General features: G+C 34.1%; 1 protein-coding gene across 5 annotated transcripts in view; it reads left to right on the top strand.

The window, feature by feature from the left end:
* The window catches only part of STAG2 (stromal antigen 2), a 118,501-nt gene that overhangs the window by 92,549 nt on the left and 5,898 nt on the right, over positions 1–20,054 (top strand). For 4 of the 5 annotated variants that reach the window (XM_046673028.1, XM_046673030.1, XM_046673029.1 and 1 more), the window contains exons 25-33: positions 2,360–2,499; positions 3,988–4,089; positions 6,152–6,300; positions 7,798–7,926; positions 11,231–11,454; positions 14,302–14,491; positions 14,582–14,692; positions 17,698–17,824; positions 18,806–18,883. In XM_046673028.1, the coding sequence (XP_046528984.1) occupies positions 2,360–2,499; positions 3,988–4,089; positions 6,152–6,300; positions 7,798–7,926; positions 11,231–11,454; positions 14,302–14,491; positions 14,582–14,692; positions 17,698–17,824; positions 18,806–18,883 (1,250 nt within the window). The remainder of the gene's footprint in view (positions 1–2,359; positions 2,500–3,987; positions 4,090–6,151; positions 6,301–7,797; positions 7,927–11,230; positions 11,455–14,301; positions 14,492–14,581; positions 14,693–17,697; positions 17,825–18,805; positions 18,884–20,054) is intronic. The other variant, XM_046673031.1, reaches the window with a different exon arrangement.

Here is a 20,054-nt window from a genome sequence, read left to right as displayed (position 1 = left end):
TTTGTATCCCTCTCCAGTCCCATTATTCTTTCTTTTCCCCTAAAGATAACTGCTCTCCTGAATTTGGTGTTTATCATGCCTTTGCATTTTAATTTTATTTTACTACAATTTATGTATCTGTTAACAATATATCATTTATTTTCTGTTGCTAGCTTCCACATAAATGGTATCATGTTGAACATTTTATTTTGCATCTTGCTTTTTTGAATTAGCGTTATTTTTGAAATTTGTCAGTGTTGACATGTGGTTATAACTTATTCATTTTGACTGCTGAATACTATCTGATATGAATTAACTGTACTTTATCTGTTTTCATACTGGTGAACATTTAGGCTGTTTCCAGTTTTTCCCCTGTTATAAGTATCATTACAAGAAATGTTCTTACATCTCCTCGAGCACACTTGCAGTGCTTTTCTAGTGTATACTTAAGAGTGGAATTGCTGGATTATATAGTCTGTGTGCATCTTAAACTTGACCACATGTTGCCAAATTATTCTCCAAAGTGCTTGTATTGTTTTATTGTCTCACCAGTAACATATGATAGTTTCCACTGCTTTTCGTCCTCATCCAAACCCTGGTATTGTAGGCCCATGGTTATTTGTTTTGTTAACTCACATCAGATTAGAAGAGGAGAATAAAATAGGGAATGCTTCTAGAGGCACTGATAACACATAATAATAATGACAGCTGACATCTATGAAAGGCCCAGTATGTTAGGCACTTGTCTCACATTCTTTAATTGCCACAAGAGAAAAGGTGACTAATTTTTGATAAGTAAGAAGTGAAGAAAACTAAAAATCTGCGTTCAAAAACTCTTAGTATCTGGCTAATTTAATCTGTAGGGAGAAAAAGTCTGTGTATCTCTAGTTCCTGAGAGCACTATTAAACAATGATAGGAAGCAATATTGTCTAGAAATCCATTATAATCACAGGGTCGTTAAGAAAAAGTTGGCTTATATATTCAGTGTAATCTTTTAAAAGAGTAAACAACGTTTTAGGTTTCTATGCAACTGGCTTTGTCATTCTGAAATATGTACATATGATAAAACTTTTTCTGATGGTCTGAAACAAATTTCTGTTCTCAAAAAATGTGGTTTTAACTTACTAGCAGTTATCATGGATTATCAGAGACAGGGTAAAATAAATACTTGTTTAAAAGAACATTCTTATTTTACACAAAAAATTTTTTTTGATATTGGGAATCTTACATTGAAGACCTGACAGGATATGCACCTACTATTCACAGAAGAGGAAATATAAATGGCTAATAAACACATGAAATGCTTTAATTTCACTGAGAACCAAAGAAATGTAAATCAATATAAGATAGTGTTGTTTTTTGTTTGTGGTTTTTTTTGGTGAGAAGGATTGTCCGTGAGCTAACATCTGTTGCCAATCTTCATCTTTTTGTTTGAGGAAGATTGTGGCTGAGCTAACATCTTTGCCATCTTCCTCTATTTTTTGCGTGGGGCACCACCACAGCATGGCTTGATGCAGTGTGTAGGTCTGTGCCTGGGATCTGAACCTGCGAACCCCAGGCCACCAAAGCAGGGAGTGTGAACTTAACCGCTAAACCACTGGGCCAGCCCCTAAGAGAGTATTTTTTATAAGTAATTTTATTTGTAAGATTTGTTTAGAGGAAAATTCTTTAAAAAGGTTTTTATGTAAAAGGCTCCATCACAGTTTTATTTACAGTATTAAATAATTAGAAACAATCCTTTGACAGTACTTGGAGTCTCTAGTCCTGCTTCCCTGACTACAGATTTGGAAATAAGTCCTGATAACTCAATGTCAAGATCTTACATAATGGATCATAGCAGAAATATGTGAATTTATCTTAAAAAGAGAGAATGGTTCCTAAGCCAGTCTAACTGAATATAAATAATATGTATAAATGAAGTGTGTGTCAGTAAGAGTTGGGGGTGACGTGGGATTATCCTTAGAAGAGATAGTAGAATTTCTGAGGCTGGCTGCCCTCTAGGGAAGAAGGAACCTTAACCAACAGACACTGAACATGCAGATCTCTTTGGCAAACTATCCTATTCAGGAAGTACTAGATGAATGTGTTAGGCAAGCTTAGCCTGACTTCACTAAACATCAGTTCCTCTGACTCACTCCACTTGTTCCTGTAACACGTTCACCACGCAGCCTTTTGATTATTGTTTGACTTTACAACTTTGTGTTGGAATTAATGGGCTGGTCATTCACTAAGATATTAAGTGATAGTAATTTTTATTTAAATGTTTTTTCCTTATTTTTTAAATTCTCCAAAATAAAGGTATTTTATAGTGAGAATTTTAAACATATATATAGCTCAAGTAAAATACAGATGGCTTAATGTTTGGAACTTTTTCCCCAGATGGTCAGCAGGAGGATGAAGCCAGCAAAATTGAAGCTCTGCACAAGAGGAGAAATTTACTTGCAGCATTTTGTAAGCTAATTGTATATACTGTGGTGGAAATGAATACAGCTGCAGATATCTTCAAGCAGTATATGAAGGTAAAGTTGGAAAATGGAGAGCAAGATATTTTTATAATGCTTAAAAGATAAGGAATGTAACACTGGCTTTTATACTTGGTTGCCATTGAAATTTTTTAATAGTAAGTTACTTTTCTAGTATAAAAGAAATCTCTTAAAATATTTGACATTTTCAGTAACATTTCCTTATACCTCTACTCCTCCATTAATGGACATTTTGGGTTTATTGAGTTCATCTTTATTTAGAATATTGGAAACAGCTTGTTTTAGGTTACCTGTCACTATTATAAATTGGGTTTGTGATTTAGTTTAAGACGACAGCATGGTGTCCCTCCCCTGCTTGGTGTAGCATCAAAAAATGTTGTTTTAGGAGTCAGGAGACCTAGATGGTATGGTTTTGACTTGGTTACTTATTGTAGCTTGTGACCCTGAGTAACTCAATACTTCATGGGTCCTGCCTTTCTTTATCTGTTCCACTGTGACAGCTAAAGTTCCTTTAGGCTCTGAAAATCTGATCTGATTCACAGTAGGTTATTCACAGTTTTCATAAATACATGTGGGATTCTCTAATTTTTAAGTAGTAGTAGAAAGAATATTGTTAATTGTACTAATGGAATGTGACTAAATATGGTAAAATAGTTTTTCTTTAATCCTTTCTCAAGTAAAATCTAATTATAAACGTAAACTTTTATTAAGCCTTTGCTTTCATGAAATAAAATACGTAATGAATTTGTCAGGACCTAGTTAATTCTCTCTTTGGAATACTTTGCTATATGTTAGAACTTTAGCACCATTGTAAATTACTTTGGAACTTATTTCGCACGATAATTGTTAGATTTTTTTTTTAAACTAAGGTTGTTTATGAAGTCATTTTACAAATTTTAAACTTTTAGACTTAGATATTCTAGATTAAAGTCAATTTTATTAGTCATGGGTCATGGTTATCCTGTTATCTCTGATAGTGCTTATGTGTGCATTTTGAAACAAGATCTTAAATTAGGAAAAAATATTCATGTGTAATGTAAATGTCACACCAGGAAGTTTTCTTTTAAATGTTAACAGGCTATTAGTTTCTATAAGCCAAGTAAAGTTGGAAACTGCATGTGAATTACATGTCAGTAGCAATGAATAATTTATTAAAGTAACTGTGATTATATTCATTGTCTTAATAGTTCAGAAAGAGCGCAAGAACTTTATGTTTATATCCTTTGTATTATTTCTGAAAATTTTCATAACCTAGAGTTGTTTTTACCACATGCCTCCTTAAAACCACATCTGGAGTGTAATGTGATCAGATCTTAACTGTCTGATATTTCCGAATTTACTGAAGTTAGGGATTATATGCTTAGAAATTATCTTAAAGTTCCAGTAACATTCTTTTGTCTTTGAAGGTATAATTTCAGCCAAATTCATACTTTGTGACATGCTTACATGACTAACCTAAAATTAGTCTTGTTGCCTATTGGTTTTAAGAGATAAAGCTCTAAATTGTGCATATTTCTTTTCTAGTATTATAATGACTATGGAGATATCATCAAAGAAACAATGAGTAAAACAAGGCAGATAGACAAAATTCAGTGTGCAAAGACCCTTATTCTCAGTTTGCAACAGGTAAGACATTAGGCTAACATAATTAACACTTAATAATTTTCAAGGTAACAGAAAACTGGGCAAAGGATGCAATAGACAATAATTCATGAAAATAGAAATACAAGATACTCAGTCTCACTAGTAGAGGTTGTGCAAGTGAGATCATTTTAGACTGCTTTTAGACTGGCAAGATTGGCAAAACCTAATAGGTGTCTAAGGTATTGGGAGAATAGCACTTTCAGCAGTATATATTGGTACAACCTTCCTGGTACGCAGTTTGGCAATATATAATGTGTATGCCATTTGAAACAGCAATTCTGCTTTTAAAAATTTATCCAAGGTGATAATGACAAGTTTGTAAAAATGGGTGTACAATATTGTACATAGCAACGTTGTTTATAATAGCAAGAAATTAGAAATAATCCAGATGTTCATCAATAGGATATTAGGTATATATTGTGTAGTGCATCTCTGCCATGTCTATTGCGTAGCACCTAAAATTAGTGTAGATCTGTATTCATTAATGTATCAAAGTCTCTACAATATATAGTTTGAGAATAAAATAAAAAGATTAGAGCATCCCTGTAAACGTGTGCATATCTCTATTTCTGGAAAAATAATCACCAAAATGTTAGCTGTGGTTAACTCACTTTGGTAGGTTTCAGGTGAGGTTTACTTTTTTCTTTGTACATTTCCATATGTATTTTAATAAACATTTATCAATCTTATCAAAACGCAGCAGTCATTTTCATTTTGGCAGTGGCGAGGCAGGTTTAATTAGGAAAAATCATTTGCATAACTTTTCTTCTGCTATAAAATAATAGCTACTTGCTCTAGAAAGTTTAGGAAATATAGGAACTAGAAAAAACACAACTTGTCCTTAATTTTTTTCACTTAACAATGTTTTTAGTTTTTATAGTCTTCTTTGTCTTTTTTTTTAAGATTTTATTTTTTCCTTTTTCTCCCCAAAGCCCCCCGATACATAGTTGTATATTCTTCGTAGTGGGTTCTTCTAGTTGTGGTATGTGGGACGCTGCCTCAGCGTGGTTTGATGAGCAGTGCCATGTCCGCGCCCAGGATTCGAACCAACGAAACACTGGGCCGCCTGCAGCGGACCGCGCGAACTTAACCACTCGGCCATGGGGCCAGCCCCTTTGTCTTTTTTATTCCTGTATGAAGTCTTATTTTTTACAAAATTTAAGTCATATTGTGCATTCTATTTTTCGAGCCTGAATTTTTCATGTTAGTAAATCCTGAACACTTTAATGCCATTAAATACTTTCCTCAGCATTTTTAGTGACTGTACAGTATTCCATTTTATAGAGGGACCGTAATTTAACCAAGATCTTTTCTTGTTTGATGATGAGGTCTTTTACAATCCTTGCACAATTAAAATCCTTTTACAATTATAAACAGCACTAAAACAAACATTTTTGCACCGATGTATTATGCACAAATGTTATTACTTTTGATAAAGTCTGATAATTAGAATTGTTTAGTCAAAGGACATCAAAATTCTAAATGTTTCACTACCTATTGGCAGATTGGTCTCTAGAAAGAAAGATTATCTCAGTTTCTGTTCCCAGCAGATCAGAGTGCTCATTGCACTGTATTCATAATCACTAGTAGCAATTATCTGTTAAAAAGCTTTGCAATTTGGTACTTGAAAAATTGTATTTTGTTTTCCTCACTTTATGATAAGAGTTCTTGATGTGAAAAATGTAAATAGTGGAACATGGTTGCCTAATAATTAAGTGGGTTTCCTTTTTCTTTCCGTTTTTATTTGTTAATATCCAATCAATACCAGCAGAGTAGAATTCTGCCATAACTAACTTTAAGAGTTTCTAATGTCAATAACTACCTCTAGTCAGAATATATGAGGTGCTACAATTTTGGTCATTTGTATGTTTTTTAAAATCCATGTTTCAGAATAAAATACATTTTATTTATACAACATCATTTATACAACGTTCATTTATATAACATCTAGTATGTTTTCAATAGAAAATACGGTATTTTAAAAGATGTAAATAATTCCATAGTTATCAAAAAACTTTAACATGCTTTCTTTCTTTCCAAACAGCTTTTTAATGAAATGATACAAGAAAATGGCTATAATTTTGATAGATCATCCTCAACATTTAGCGGCATAAAAGAACTTGCTCGACGTTTTGCTTTAACTTTTGGACTGGATCAACTGAAAACAAGAGAAGCCATTGCTATGCTACACAAGTAATCTCCAGATATTTTATTCAGCTCTCCTGTTTTTTAGTCATGAAGTTTTTTTGTATCTGTCTGTTTTTTTAGGATAACCAAGTGCAGTTGATGCTTTATTATTTGTTTACAAATCTGTGGCGTATCTCCTTAAGTTAAGAACTAGTTATAGTACTATCTCCATTAACACATGAGTTGGGACTAAAAGTCCTTTTATAGAAAGTCTTTGCTTTAATTAAAACCACACAAAGTCTTTATAGAATTATGTGAAGAAAAGCAGCGTATATTCATCAGGTGTTAAAAAGTCTCTTTTAACAGCTTTTGTCATAATCTGACTGCAAGATAGAGAAATTTTTGAGATTTGATTCCTGTATTTCAAGTTTTTTCTTTCTGGTTTTGTTCTCTATTTTGTAGTAACCTTTTCCCTTGTTTTGAGCCACAACCTCTGTCTGCAAATTTTCTTTGTCTTATCAAAATTGGAAAATCATCTGATTTTATTTTGGGTGTGTGATTTAGTGATCAATTATACTTTTAAGTATGAGTGTACTTTAGAGCTTTAAGATAACCAATGCATGGATATTAATACCCTTTATCTCTTAATTGTGGATAAAGAGCCTTGCTTTTGGGAAAATCGAGACTTGGATTGTCTTTCACTGAAAGCACTCCATTTTATTTGTGTCTCTTTTACTCCTCCTGCTTACTTAGTTGTTAAAGTGTTGAATGGCTCCCTATAGACATTTTTCTATTCTCTAATTTAATCTCATACCTTCCCCGACTTTAATTCACTCTCTCTTTTCACTTTGCTTTAAAAATCTCAAATTCCTTTTTATGCTTTTTAATACATTGGATGCTAATTTTAGGTAATATGTAAGGACCATACATGTAGTAGTAATTTTGAGAAGCAGTATATCATTTTCTTCATGTAATAGCCTTCTCTCCTCCCGAATTTCATGTGGATTGTTTTTTATACAGTTAGATTTATGATAAGAGTATAATGTGGGTTGTTGTTTTGATTAATAGAAATATTTATTGTTAAATAAATATAGTTAAAATGGGCCGAGTGAAGTTTAATTTTTTGAACTTTAGTCTTAAATGGATCATTACAAATAGTCTTTAGTCATCATTTGTAAGTTAATCTACATGTTATAGTAGGTCTCCTTTATGTCTTGAAAAATGCAGAAAATGTGTTGATCATTATGTGAGAGAATTTGGGTTATTTTCTATGGAAAAGAGAACCAAGGAAAGAATGTAGATGTACGAAACCAGATAGGTGAACTAAAGGCTAGTTAGTGTGTGTGTGTGTTTGTTTTGTTTTAAAGTAATGATGAAATAAAATGTAAATATATTTGCTCATTTTCATACTATAGCCTCCTTATTCTCTCTATTCCTAGGATTAAATGCATGGCAAAGGAAACATCTTAGTAGTGGAATGAAAGTGTAGAGAGAAATTTCCTTTCTACGTTATTTTGTATTGTAGTCCCTTAAATATTTATTTGTCTTTTATTGTTGTTGCAGAGATGGCATAGAATTTGCTTTTAAAGAGCCTAATCCACAAGGAGAGAGCCATCCACCTTTAAATTTGGCATTTCTTGATATTCTGAGTGAATTTTCTTCTAAACTACTCCGACAAGACAAAAGAACAGTGTATGTATTTGCTAGAAATACTTTATTTAATTTTGTTTTGGAATCTTTAAAGATCAATTGTTATACTTGGTTTCTCTCTCCTTTTATATGCACGGATTATAATTGTAGGATTGCATTAATGCACAAGAAACTTTATACTTCAGAAATTTTATTATTTAGGGATAACTGTATTTTATGCATAATACTCCATTTTAATTTTGTGCATTCTCCTCATATTGTAGTTGTGGTTTTAGATGTGTAACTTGAATGCTTTATGTATTGTGTTCTTGGCTTAGCCTTACTAAGGAGGGAGCATTTAACAGACAATAATATCAGTGATCCATCAGGAGCATCTTAGTCTGTGTCCGGAGGTGTGACTATACTGGAAAAAGAAGTCCCCTTTTTATCTTTTTTACTTTAACTGCTAGTCCTATCCTCAGAAGACCATTAAACAGGATACCTTTCTAGTTTAGTCTCCTACAGTGGTGACTTATAATTATTCTAATAGAGCCCAACAAATGGAATTAAATTCTCAAAATCTTCTAAAGGGCCCCCCTCCAATGTTTTTGAGGTACAAAAGGGCAGAAGAATATGAATAACTCATAGTATAGATAACCTCTTCTGAAAGTCCACCAGTATTTTGCATTTAAAGATTGTATAGATTTTATATGAAATTCTACAATAGACAAAACTAATCTATGGTGATAGAAATCACAATAGTGGTTACTTCTGGGGTTGGAAGATTGAATGGGAAAAGGGACACACAGGGTACTGTCTAGGGTCATGGGAATGTTCTGTATCTTAATAGGTGTGTTGGTTAAATGGCTGCATTCATTTGCAAAATTGATCCAACTGTGCTCTTAATTTCTGTGCATTGTATTACATATAAATTTATCTCAATTAAAAGTTGCATTGACATTATTAATCAAAAAATTGCATTGACATATTGACAAAACAATGAAAAATGATTCCTCACTTAGCAGATTAGCAAAAATTAAGTCTGATATTGCCAAAGATACAGAGCAATAGAAACTTTTATACATTGCTGGTGACACTGTAAATTGGTACAAGACCACTTTGTGGAACTATTTGGCAATATCTAGTAAAGTTTAAGATTCTCTTTACTTCATGATCCAGTAATTCTGTTTATAGGTAGATACCCTAGAGAAACTCTTGCACATGTATACAAGGAGAACCATAAAAGAATTTGACTGTTGCTGGATAGGGAAAAGCTCGAAACAACTAAACATCTATCAACTAGAAAATGGGATCAATAGATTGATATACAATGGAACACCATACAGCAGTCAAAATGGTTAGATTTTTTTAAAGTAAACATAATTCCTTAATTTTATTGAGCACCCATTTTCAAATTTCCAGTAGTCTAAGATATCATAAATGACTTTTATTTTTACATTTTATTTAATTGAATTGGGATTGAAATAAGATTCACACATTCCAATTGATTATTGTTTTTAAAATCTTTAAAAAGTTTTTGACTTGTTTGAGATATAATTGAGAAAATTGTAATACATTTAAAGTGTACAACATGATTATTTCATATATGTATACATTGTGAAAGGGTTCCCATAATTGGGATAATTAACACATCCATCACCTCACATACTTGCTTTTTTCTCTAACACTTAAATTCTATTCTTCTAGCAAATTTCAATTATACAGTATTATATCATCGTATGGTATTATCAACTATAATCACCGTGTTATATGTTAGATCCTCAGACCTCGTTCATCTTTTAAAAAATTTTTTTCCAGCTTTATTGAGATATAGTTGACATATAATGTGTAAGTTTAAGGTATACAATGTGTTGATTTGATACACGTACATGTTGATTGGTAAATGATTATCACTGTACCGTTAGCTGACATCACTCTTCCAAAATGGTTAGATTTTAAAAACATTGTGTTGAGTACAAAAAGCAAAGCACAAAACTATGTTATGATGTTTACAGACAAATATGCATTAAAAGTACAAAAATATGCATGGGGATGATAAATAGCAAATTCAGGTTAGTGGTGACCTCTGTGGCCTGGAAGAGGACAAAGGGAAAAATAGCATCAGGGAAGACCGCTTATGTAGAATGTTCTGTTAAGCTATGTGTAATCTGTCTACTGGTGAGTTTATTTTGGCTCAAACTCTATATCTTGTGGACTGGTAACAGTTCTCAGACTGATAGCCAGTTCATAGACCACACTTTGAGGAGTATTGTACTACTGTGCATAGCTGAAATATATTGTAATTAAGAAGAAATACTGAACTAACATCAAACAATATGTTTATAACTGACATCTCCTTTCCTTTCTCTTTAGTGGTGTTCAAAACTGGTAATTCTGAATTATTGGAATTAGTCATTATTATGATAGCAGATGTTTGAATTGCACTTTACAGTTAGTTGGCAAAAATTGCGTTTGTCTGTATTTCAAGCATAATTTAGACAATAAAGCACTGAACTCTTCATGTCAGAAGCATGGAATTTGAATCATGGTTATACTGCTTTCTTGTTTTTATGACCGTGGATATATTACTTAACTTATTCTTTCTTTCCTCATCTGTCAAATGAGGAGACTGTCTCCCTCACAAGATTGTAAGAGTAAATTAAGGGACCCAGGAGAAAAATGCTAGCACATAGTAGTCACATACATGTTAGTTGAATTTTGATTACTGTATTACATATAAGCCATAGAATTCTTGTGATACTTGGGTCCAAGGGTAGCTGTATAACTTACATCAGGCTGAAACTTTTTTGCAGGTGGGATCATATCTGATTCATCTCTGTATCTATATCCAGTGCCTGGGACTTACTAAATGCTCAACAAATACTAAATTGAAATGCTCTGAATTATTTCATTTAATGTGAGACTCTTGATAGAGATAAAATTGCTCATCAGTGTACAAATGAGGCTAAGATGGAGTAGTGAAGTACTATGCCTGTGCTCATATAGCTAGGGGTTGGTAGAACTGGGACTAGAACCCAAATTGTGTGATTTTAAATCCAGTCTACTTTCCAGAACTATGACTCAGGTTTGTTCTTCTAGCAGAAGACCTGAAAAGTTAGGATAGAACAGAGACATCTTGAGAAAGAAAACACTAACATTCTTCAGTTGTTAACTGTATTTTTGAGGAAATGTAGACCATCAACCATTTTTTTGTTTCATTCTAATTTACTTTGCTTTTTATTTAATTCTAATTGAATCATTGAATGTTCCATATGGTATGTGAGCCTTAAGATTATCAGGACCATAAAGAAAACAGAGCTATGGCAGTTTTATGTATCAAAGCTAATGGTTTCTACTTCTTTTTAAGGTATGTTTACTTGGAAAAGTTCATGACCTTTCAGATGTCACTCCGAAGAGAAGATGTCTGGCTTCCACTGATGTCTTACCGAAATTCTTTGCTAGCTGGTGGTGATGATGACACCATGTCAGTCATTAGTGGAATCAGCAGTCGGGGGTCAACTGTACGGAGTAAAAAATCTAAACCATCTACAGGAAAACGGAAAGTGGTTGAAGGCATGCAGCTTGCACTCAGTAAGAATATAGTTTATTCTCTTTGTATTTATCCCTTATGTTTACTAACTGAATTGTCATTGTTTCACCTTATTTTTTTACTTGAGATACATGTTGTTAAGTAATATCTTGCACAATGTCCCCAATTATGTGTAAATGTACTGTTTTAAGAACTTAAATGCATAAACTCAATTCTCACAACTTGTTAGGTACATCCTCCTTTTTCAGATGGGAAAACTAATACAGAGAGGTTAAGTAATTTACCTAAGGTCATAGTGATGTGCAGTAGCAGAGGCAGGCAGTCTCACTCTAGAGGGCCTGCTTTTTAAAAGATCACTGCACTAGACTGCATGCATAGGGATGTGGACTCAGTATTATAGAGCTAATCATTATCTAAAAGATCAGGTCATCTAGTTTAAGTGGAGCAACAGATTCAGAAAGGCTGCAACTTTTGAATTTCTATGAAGAGGTCATTAACCATGAAGAACTTGATAGAAATACAAATTGCTATCTACAGTCAGAGGTAGTAATGCTTTATAATGCTTGCATCTCTTGTACTCCTAGCACTCCAGGTTTGGTTCAAATGGGCCTGGAGAATTTTTTCCTTTCCTTAGGAACCTTTAAACAGATTAGAATAGTTGTCAAAATTTGTTCCAGTTATTGCTGAGTAACAAACTACCCCCAAACTTAGGACATAGCAGGGATATGATTTCTGGTGTTTCGATGAGGAGGATTCAAAGGCTGGTGACCGGAATCATATGGAGGTATCTTCGCTTACAGCTATATCTGCTGCTGGCTGTCAGCTGGGACCTGAGCTGGATTGCCTGCCAGAGCACCTACATGTGATTTCTCCATGTGGTTATTTGGCTTCCTCACAGCATGTGACTGGGCTCCAAGACCAAGTGTCTCAAGAGACAGGAGGTGGAAGGTGCTAGTTTCTTAAGGCCAGAAACTGGTTTAGAATAATTTCCACCATATTCTATTGACCAAGCAATCACAGGGCCCAGATTCAAGAGGATAGGACATAATCCCCCACCTCTTAATGTGAGGAGTGTCAAAGATTTGGGGGCCATATTGTTAAATTGCCACATGCTTTTTCAGCCATCATCAGGTGTAAGTGTTTAAAACTTGATTGTCCCATGGATTAATGATTTTATATCTTTTGTCCAATAATATAAAGGCATAAACTTATAACTTGTACCACCGTAGATTTAGATTTGGTTGTTAGATAGTCCCAACATCCCAGTTAATTGGGAAAATTTTTTCCTTTTACAGTGTCCTTGACCACTTAAAATAGTTAGGGCTGATGGATTATGGGAAGTTAAATAAATTTTCCTTTTTTTAAATAGAAAAGTTATCAAAAGATGGTGTTTCCTACACGTTACTATAAATCTTAAAAAAAGTTTTTCTCATCTGAACAAATACCTAATAGTTACAGATTTGTGCTGGGCCATCAAATCTCTCCTTTTGCTTAGATTTCATCGAGCACATATGAATTGGTGTTTATGTAACATCTTAAAGATGGGTTATCAAACCAGATACTTCAATTTCTATAGCAAGGGTCAGTGCTCTCTTTCTTTAGGTTTTTGGAGACAGCCGTAGAAATTGAGGCATTAGTAAGTTAGAAGAAGGAAGGGTAAATACTGATAAGTTGGCCAGATTTATGCAATTTTGAAGACAAAATTGAAGCCTTAAGAAGGTAAAGGCTGATGTAATTATATTGCAAATTGTGGAATTTGTGTCTAATCCATCTATTACTAGGGTGTTATTAGCACATTTTCTTTCCGCTCTTCCCTTAAAATCTTATGTATAGATATAAGCACATGTATAGTCTTCTAATAAGTTTTCCTCCAAATTCATGTTCAGTCAGTCATCAAATGCTATTAATTTCTCCTCCCAAAGCAGCAATTTTTAAAAATTACTATGAATTCAGTAACACTTGCATGTGAATTTGTCTTTTATTCATCATGGCAGCATCTACAGACATTTGAAAACAAGTAGCTTTTGCAGGTGTGAAAGCTGGTCTTTTTAGTCCAGTGCTTAATGTTCATGTGGATTAGTGCTCCCCTTGAAGTTGTTCTTATGCTTGCTCAGCAGTGAGCATCTTGTAGACTGGGAACCATTCTCTCATTGTCTCTGTTCCTGTTCCCACCTCTGATTCACCTGGGCTACACAGTTAGCTTCCTAACTGGCCTGTTTCCTTATTAGTCTTCGTATTCTTAAATCAATTCTCCACACTAGCACCACATACTTTGACTAAAACATGTAACTCACCACATTGCTTCCCTTCCTTAAAACCTTCAGCAGTAGTTCTTTTCACCTTAGCACAGCTTACAAGACTTTCCATCAGTTGATTCCTGCCTCTTTATTCAACCTTACCTTTTGCTGCTTACCCCAGGAGTACCAAACTCTTAGTTTGAACCACGTGAAATTGCCATCTTTGTAGGTCAAAAACTGCTGAATATCAGCAAATTAGTATGCTTCAGTCATTGTTTCATGCCTCAGTGCCTTTGCTTATGTTCTTCCCCTGACCTAGAAAATTTTACAGTCCACACAGTATCTACTCTAGTTAGAAGGCACTACTGGGTAGCTGGCTCTGATCCCTCACATTATTCCTGTTCTACCTGTGCTTCCCTCTCTTCTAGCACTTACCACACTGTGTTGTAATTACCTCTGTTTTCCTTCTCCACAACTAGACCGTAAGGGCAGGCCAGGGACTGCACCAACATACCTTTCTATCCCCTTATTCCCAGGCATTAACGTGTGGAAAGCAACCAGATGTTCCTCGAACTGAACAGGTTGTATTAGACATCTGATTAGTCAAAATTAGTGACTGTGAACTTCATTGGTGTTGATTTTCTTTTTCAGCTGAAGAAAGCAGTAGTAGTGACAGTATGTGGTTAAGCAGAGAACAAACACTGCACACCCCAGTTATGATGCAGACACCGCAACTCACCTCAACGATTATGAGAGAGCCCAAAAGATTACGACCTGAGGATACCTTCATGAGTGTCTATCCAATGCAGACTGAACATCATCAAACTCCTCTTGATTATAAGTAAGTACATTTGCTCATTTTCTGTACTATAACATTATTAATTACATAGAAAAAAGTTAAGTTAAAAGAAGAATAAAATTCTCCTTGAAGCACGCAGGTAACATGGATGTTAGCTCAAAGACAGCAAGAGGAAGCAAGGCAACAGCAGGAGAGAGCAGCAATGAGCTATGTTAAACTGCGAACTAATCTTCAGCATGCCATGTAAGTGAGAGTGCCTTATTGTCTGAGTCTAGGAAGTTCACTAATTCATTTTAACCTATTTTAATGTGTGCCTTATCTAAAAATTTCAGCAAACTCTCTAGAGTAACTAAGCTGAAATAATCAAGGAACTAAAAATTGGTCTTTCCAACAGAAAAAAAAAAACTTTTTAAGTTAAATATTAACTAGTTAGCTAAAGGACCAATCTTAGGTTGATCTGTTGGAAAAGTTTAAATATGAATCCTTGTTTATTTTGGTACACAGAATTATAGCTAAAAATCCAGTTTTGTTACATTTTAATTGATTCCCCACCTTAGTTCAGGCCCTCATCTCTCACCTGAACTATTGTATTAGCTTTCTAACTCATTTTCTTCCCCTCAAATCTCCCATTTATCCTCTCACCAAACCCCTCCCCTCGCTCCTCCCACCACCACTCCATCATTCGCACTGCCATCAAGAATTACTATTCTACAATAAAAATTCTGATCATGTAACTCTTTTACTTAAAACCTTTCCATGGCTCCCCATTGCCTGCAGGATAAAGTTTAAACTCCTTAGCTCATGGCATGCAAGATCTTTCAAAATACAGCCCCTGCCTTCATATTAGTATCATATCCACTCCCTGGCAACTGGCAAAATCATCATAAAAGAACAAGCTCAGGTGTCCCCTTACGTGAAGCTGCGGTTATTTATGCTCCCACAACACTGTGTATATTCATATTTCTTATAGCACTTACCACATTGTATTGTAATTATTTGTTTATGAATTTATCCCTTTCTCTAGACTGTGAGCTCCTCAAGGGCAGGGACTGCTTTCATTGCCTGTCAGTGCTTGGCACATAAAAAGTGCTAAGTAAATGTTCATTGAATGAATAAATGTCCAATGCTAAATAACAGTTTGTAGTCTAACTTTTAAATACTTTGTTTTTACTGGAATCTATGTGAGAGCTTTATAAATCTTTATTAACTTTGGCTCCAAAAGTGGCAGACAAGCAATCTTTAGATGATTAGTACAAAAGGAAAGATATGATGATTCTGATTACTTACCTTTTTGAGTTTGAAAGCTTTGTATTTGTAACATAATGTGGTACATGTTTTAATACTAGGAGATAGTAATTGTTACCTTCTTTTTTAAATTTATATTTTGATGGTTTTTGAAATGATGAGAATTTCACCTGTTTTTCTTAAGAAATGATCATTTACCACATGAGTGGTAGCCTATTTAAATTCACTTTAGTTATCTCTGTGGTGACCTTAAGAATCTCTATAGATGAAGTATATTCTATCACATGGATAGATTCTGATCTTAAACTTGTCTAATACGGCCATCATCTATACTATCACTTGATTCTGTCCCCTATTCTCTGTTTCTATGGCCACATTCCCCTTAATATATGTTCTTGTTTTATGCTAAATTCAATAATTAATTTCTTAGCTTCCAACCAGTCACCAGCCAGTCCAAACATTCTGGAATTCTGCCATGCAATCATTGGGTCCGTATCTCTCCCCTGAAAACTTTGTACCAATCCCCAAGATCTTCCACAGCATCTCATTATTCAGTACCATTTACCATTTTTTTGTTTGTAGTTTGTTTTAATTCCCTTTAGAGATAAACTTCCCCAGGTGACTACGAGAGATTATTCCAGTTAAATAATTATTACCAGAAGATTCTTTTGGTTGTTGTAATATAAGTGCTCTATTGCCTGAGACTTTAAAATATTTTTCTTTATACAGTGATTTTTCTGTAATGATATCTGGCCTACAACTGAAAATAATTCCAAATTATTTCACTTTGTTTTATACAAATGAAATGCAGAATGGATTTCTGGTTTTCTCCATAGTCTGCAAAGCACGCATATTCCTTTGACAGTTGCCTTTACCAAATTTAGTAAAATTGCCGTTTACTATCCAGAACTCTTAGGAAATGGATCATTGTCAACGTAGTTGTCCAGGTAGCCTGCATTAGACATCATGTCTTGTTACCTTTTAGCTTTTTAAAGCTGAACATAGTTTTGTGTAAGTTGTAAGCAAGCATTCAGTAAATAATTGATTTAGGGGTGGGTGGATCTTATGAATGAGACAGGAAGGAAATGTTGGCCAAACTGGGGAACAAGAAGTCACCCTCAATTTTGCTTTTACTTGGAATCCTTTATGCTGATCTGGGCTAATTTGTGAACTTGAAATTTGAGTTTATTCCTTATAATTATGTGATAACATACAGAATTTTTGGTCTTAAGTTTCTGTATAATTCTTAGTTTTTGAGTTTCATAGGACAGAATCCAAGTTTCAGCATAAATGTTGCTCATTTTTCCTGAAGCAGAATTAATCTTTTTCAGTATATCTTTATGCCACTTGATGCATATTTCTCTTGTAATATTTATCACATTTTGTCATAATTAATTATCTCTGTTTCCCTTAGTAGACTGTGAGCTCCTTGAGGGCAGGAACCATGTCTTATTCATCTTGGGGTTTTTTTTGGGTTTTTTTTTGGCATCCATAGGACACAGTAGAAAGCTGGTACATAATAGGCACTGTGTGAATGAGTGAGTGCCTGGTACACATTAGGTATTGAGTAAATGAGTGAATGATGGGTAAAATTAACATTATATATTAATGAAAATATATGTATTCTGAAAATGTCATTTTTCTGGTCTCTGTTTTATATTTGTTTATTAATTTGTACCCTGCCTACTGTCAAAAAGGATTTGAGGTATCTTGTCTGTTCCCATGTGGGAAATTCTCATTCAACTTTTATATGGGATATCAAAACTATCAAGCTAAATGTATTGAAGTAATGTAGAATGAGCATAACTCCTTAGCATTTTTAGACAAGTGAACATTGGGGTTTTGACATCATTGGTGACATGATCAATGCCTAATCATTTTCCCTGACCTTTAATTCCATCATTTTCCATTACACTTGAATATAGAGAGCCACATAGTTGCTGCCAATATATTGATAGTCACAACATTGGTTCAGATCTTGACCTTGTTTTATATTTCTCTAGTCGGCGTGGTACAAGTCTAATGGAAGACGATGAAGAGCCAATTGTTGAAGATGTTATGATGTCCTCAGAAGGGAGGATTGAAGATCTTAATGAGGGAATGGATTTTGACACGATGGATATAGACTTGGTAAGAAACAGTGATTTCTGTAAGATTTTCAACTTGGATCCTTTGGAAGTTAAGTTGGATGTTTATTAGAGGAGAGAAATTCTTCCTATGAAAAGGAATTTTTGCAAAATTCTTAAATAAAATAGTTGCCAAGTGTTTTTATATGAGACAGGATTGAGGAAGAGGGTGAGGTTGGTGAAGGTGTTAGATCCTAGTTTAAGATGAGTAACTTTCACATTAATTTAGGAATATATAGATTTAAAGGATACATTTTGCTTAATATTATACTAAGTATCACAATACCTTATAATTTTCCATTTATTTGCTGTTGTCAAAACAATACATAATTAACTTGATACTACCCTGTTATTGAGACAAATTTCCATATCAGATAATAAAGTAAAATTACTTAAACTTAGAGGTTGAATATTTGTAAGGGTATACTCTTTATTGATAATTACATCATATATGTCATTAGGGCTTTATCATGTACAAAATGCTTCTACATATTTTATTTTGCCACAGATCTTATTCAACTTTGTGAGGTAGATTGAAAGGATTGAGGATATTGAAGCTTAGACAGTTAGCCTATGCAAAGAGACAAAACTAGTAAGCAGAACACTGAGACTATTATAAGTCAGGTCTTCTGATATACCCTCCTGTATTCTCCTTAAAAGGAAGAAATAATTAAATATGGCTTCTCTTCAGAGTAGTGTAATTTGGTGCCTTTAAAGGAAAATGACTCGGGAGAGGCATTTTTAAAGTAAAACGAAAAATGAGTTTTCCAGTTTTTATCTTTTAGAATAATTTTCCATGAATGAATTGCTTTTGTATTTTTTAAAACATTCTGTGATTTGAGTATACATATTTAAAGTATTGTCAGGTACACTTGCAGCTACATAGGCTATGTGAATACTTCATGATAATTAATTTCAATATTTTCAGGTACTATCTGGCTTATAGATATGGCAATTGTCAACTTCCTTCCTTTTTTTCCCTTAGCCACCATCAAAGAACAGACGAGAGAGAACAGAACTGAAGCCTGATTTCTTTGATCCAGCTTCAATTATGGATGAATCAGTAGGTTTAATTTAAATGTACCCCCCAGGATTGCAAAATCAAAAATATAGGCAATTCCTAAGTTTGAAGTTGAAAAGCTGGGACAGCACATTGAAAATGGATAAAAACAATTGTACAGGAGAAAAAGAGGCAGGCAGGAGAGATTTTGGGGGGAGGGGGAGGGGTGATGACAGATTAAAAAGTACCTTTGAATCCCTGGCCAACGGGGACTTGAATGTTATGTTAAGGAATTAGGACTTTTCCTGTAGGCTTGAGTTACCCATTGAAAGATTTTGAGTGAGGGAGTGGCATGATCAGAATTGTGTTTCAGAAAGTTTTCCTTGGCATTTATGGATGGATAGGATGAATGAGAGGTATCATAATCATAATAATCACAATCATAATATGAAGGCATGGTGAAAAATAGAACTTGATCAAAGGCTTTGATTATAAAGAGAAGGGGATTGAGATATTGGTTATTGTTAGGTATTGTCAATTCTATTTCTTAAGCACTTCTCATATCAATCCCTGCCGCAATATTCTCCCTAACAGTGCCTTGGTTCAAGGCCTCCTCAGTTTTCACTTGGACTATTGCAATAGCCTTTAAACTGATTTTGCTGCTCCACCCCTCCTTTATACCTCTTTTTGGGTCATCTTTCTAAAATGCAAATCTGATCCTCTCACTCATAGTTTTAGGTCTTTCATTGATTTTTTTTTTTTCCCTGTTGCCATTAAGAAAAAATTCTGGCTCTTCAGCCTGGCAAACAAAGCTTTTTGTGATCTGGCTCCTTTGCCATCGTAACCTTGGTCTTTTCCTTACATGTATCCTGTGCTCCAGCCATACCAAATCTTGTAGGTCCTCTCAGACACACTATGCTTTTTCATGACTCCATGACTTTGTATAAGCTTTTCTCTCTGCCACAATTGCCCCTTTCCTTTTCCTCCTAGTGAATTCTTCCTTTAATAGTCCTGACATCACCTGTGGAGTTTTTGCTGCCCTCTCCAGATAGATACTTTAGTCTCAGCTCCTATAGTACTTTGTATACACTTTTATTTTGATAATTACGAGTCTGGTGTAGTGAAATAAGATACTACATTTTGTTCAATAGACTGAACTCCAGGCAGTGATGATTTTACTCATTTTAGTTCTTCCTGGTGTGATGTTTAGTTTTATTTGTCAAATGAATAATTC

The sequence above is a fragment of the Equus quagga genome, chromosome 10 (genome assembly GCF_021613505.1).
Source record: "Equus quagga isolate Etosha38 chromosome 10, UCLA_HA_Equagga_1.0, whole genome shotgun sequence".
Taxonomy (NCBI): Eukaryota; Metazoa; Chordata; class Mammalia; order Perissodactyla; family Equidae; genus Equus; species Equus quagga.
This window is presented reverse-complemented; position numbering and strand designations above follow the sequence as displayed.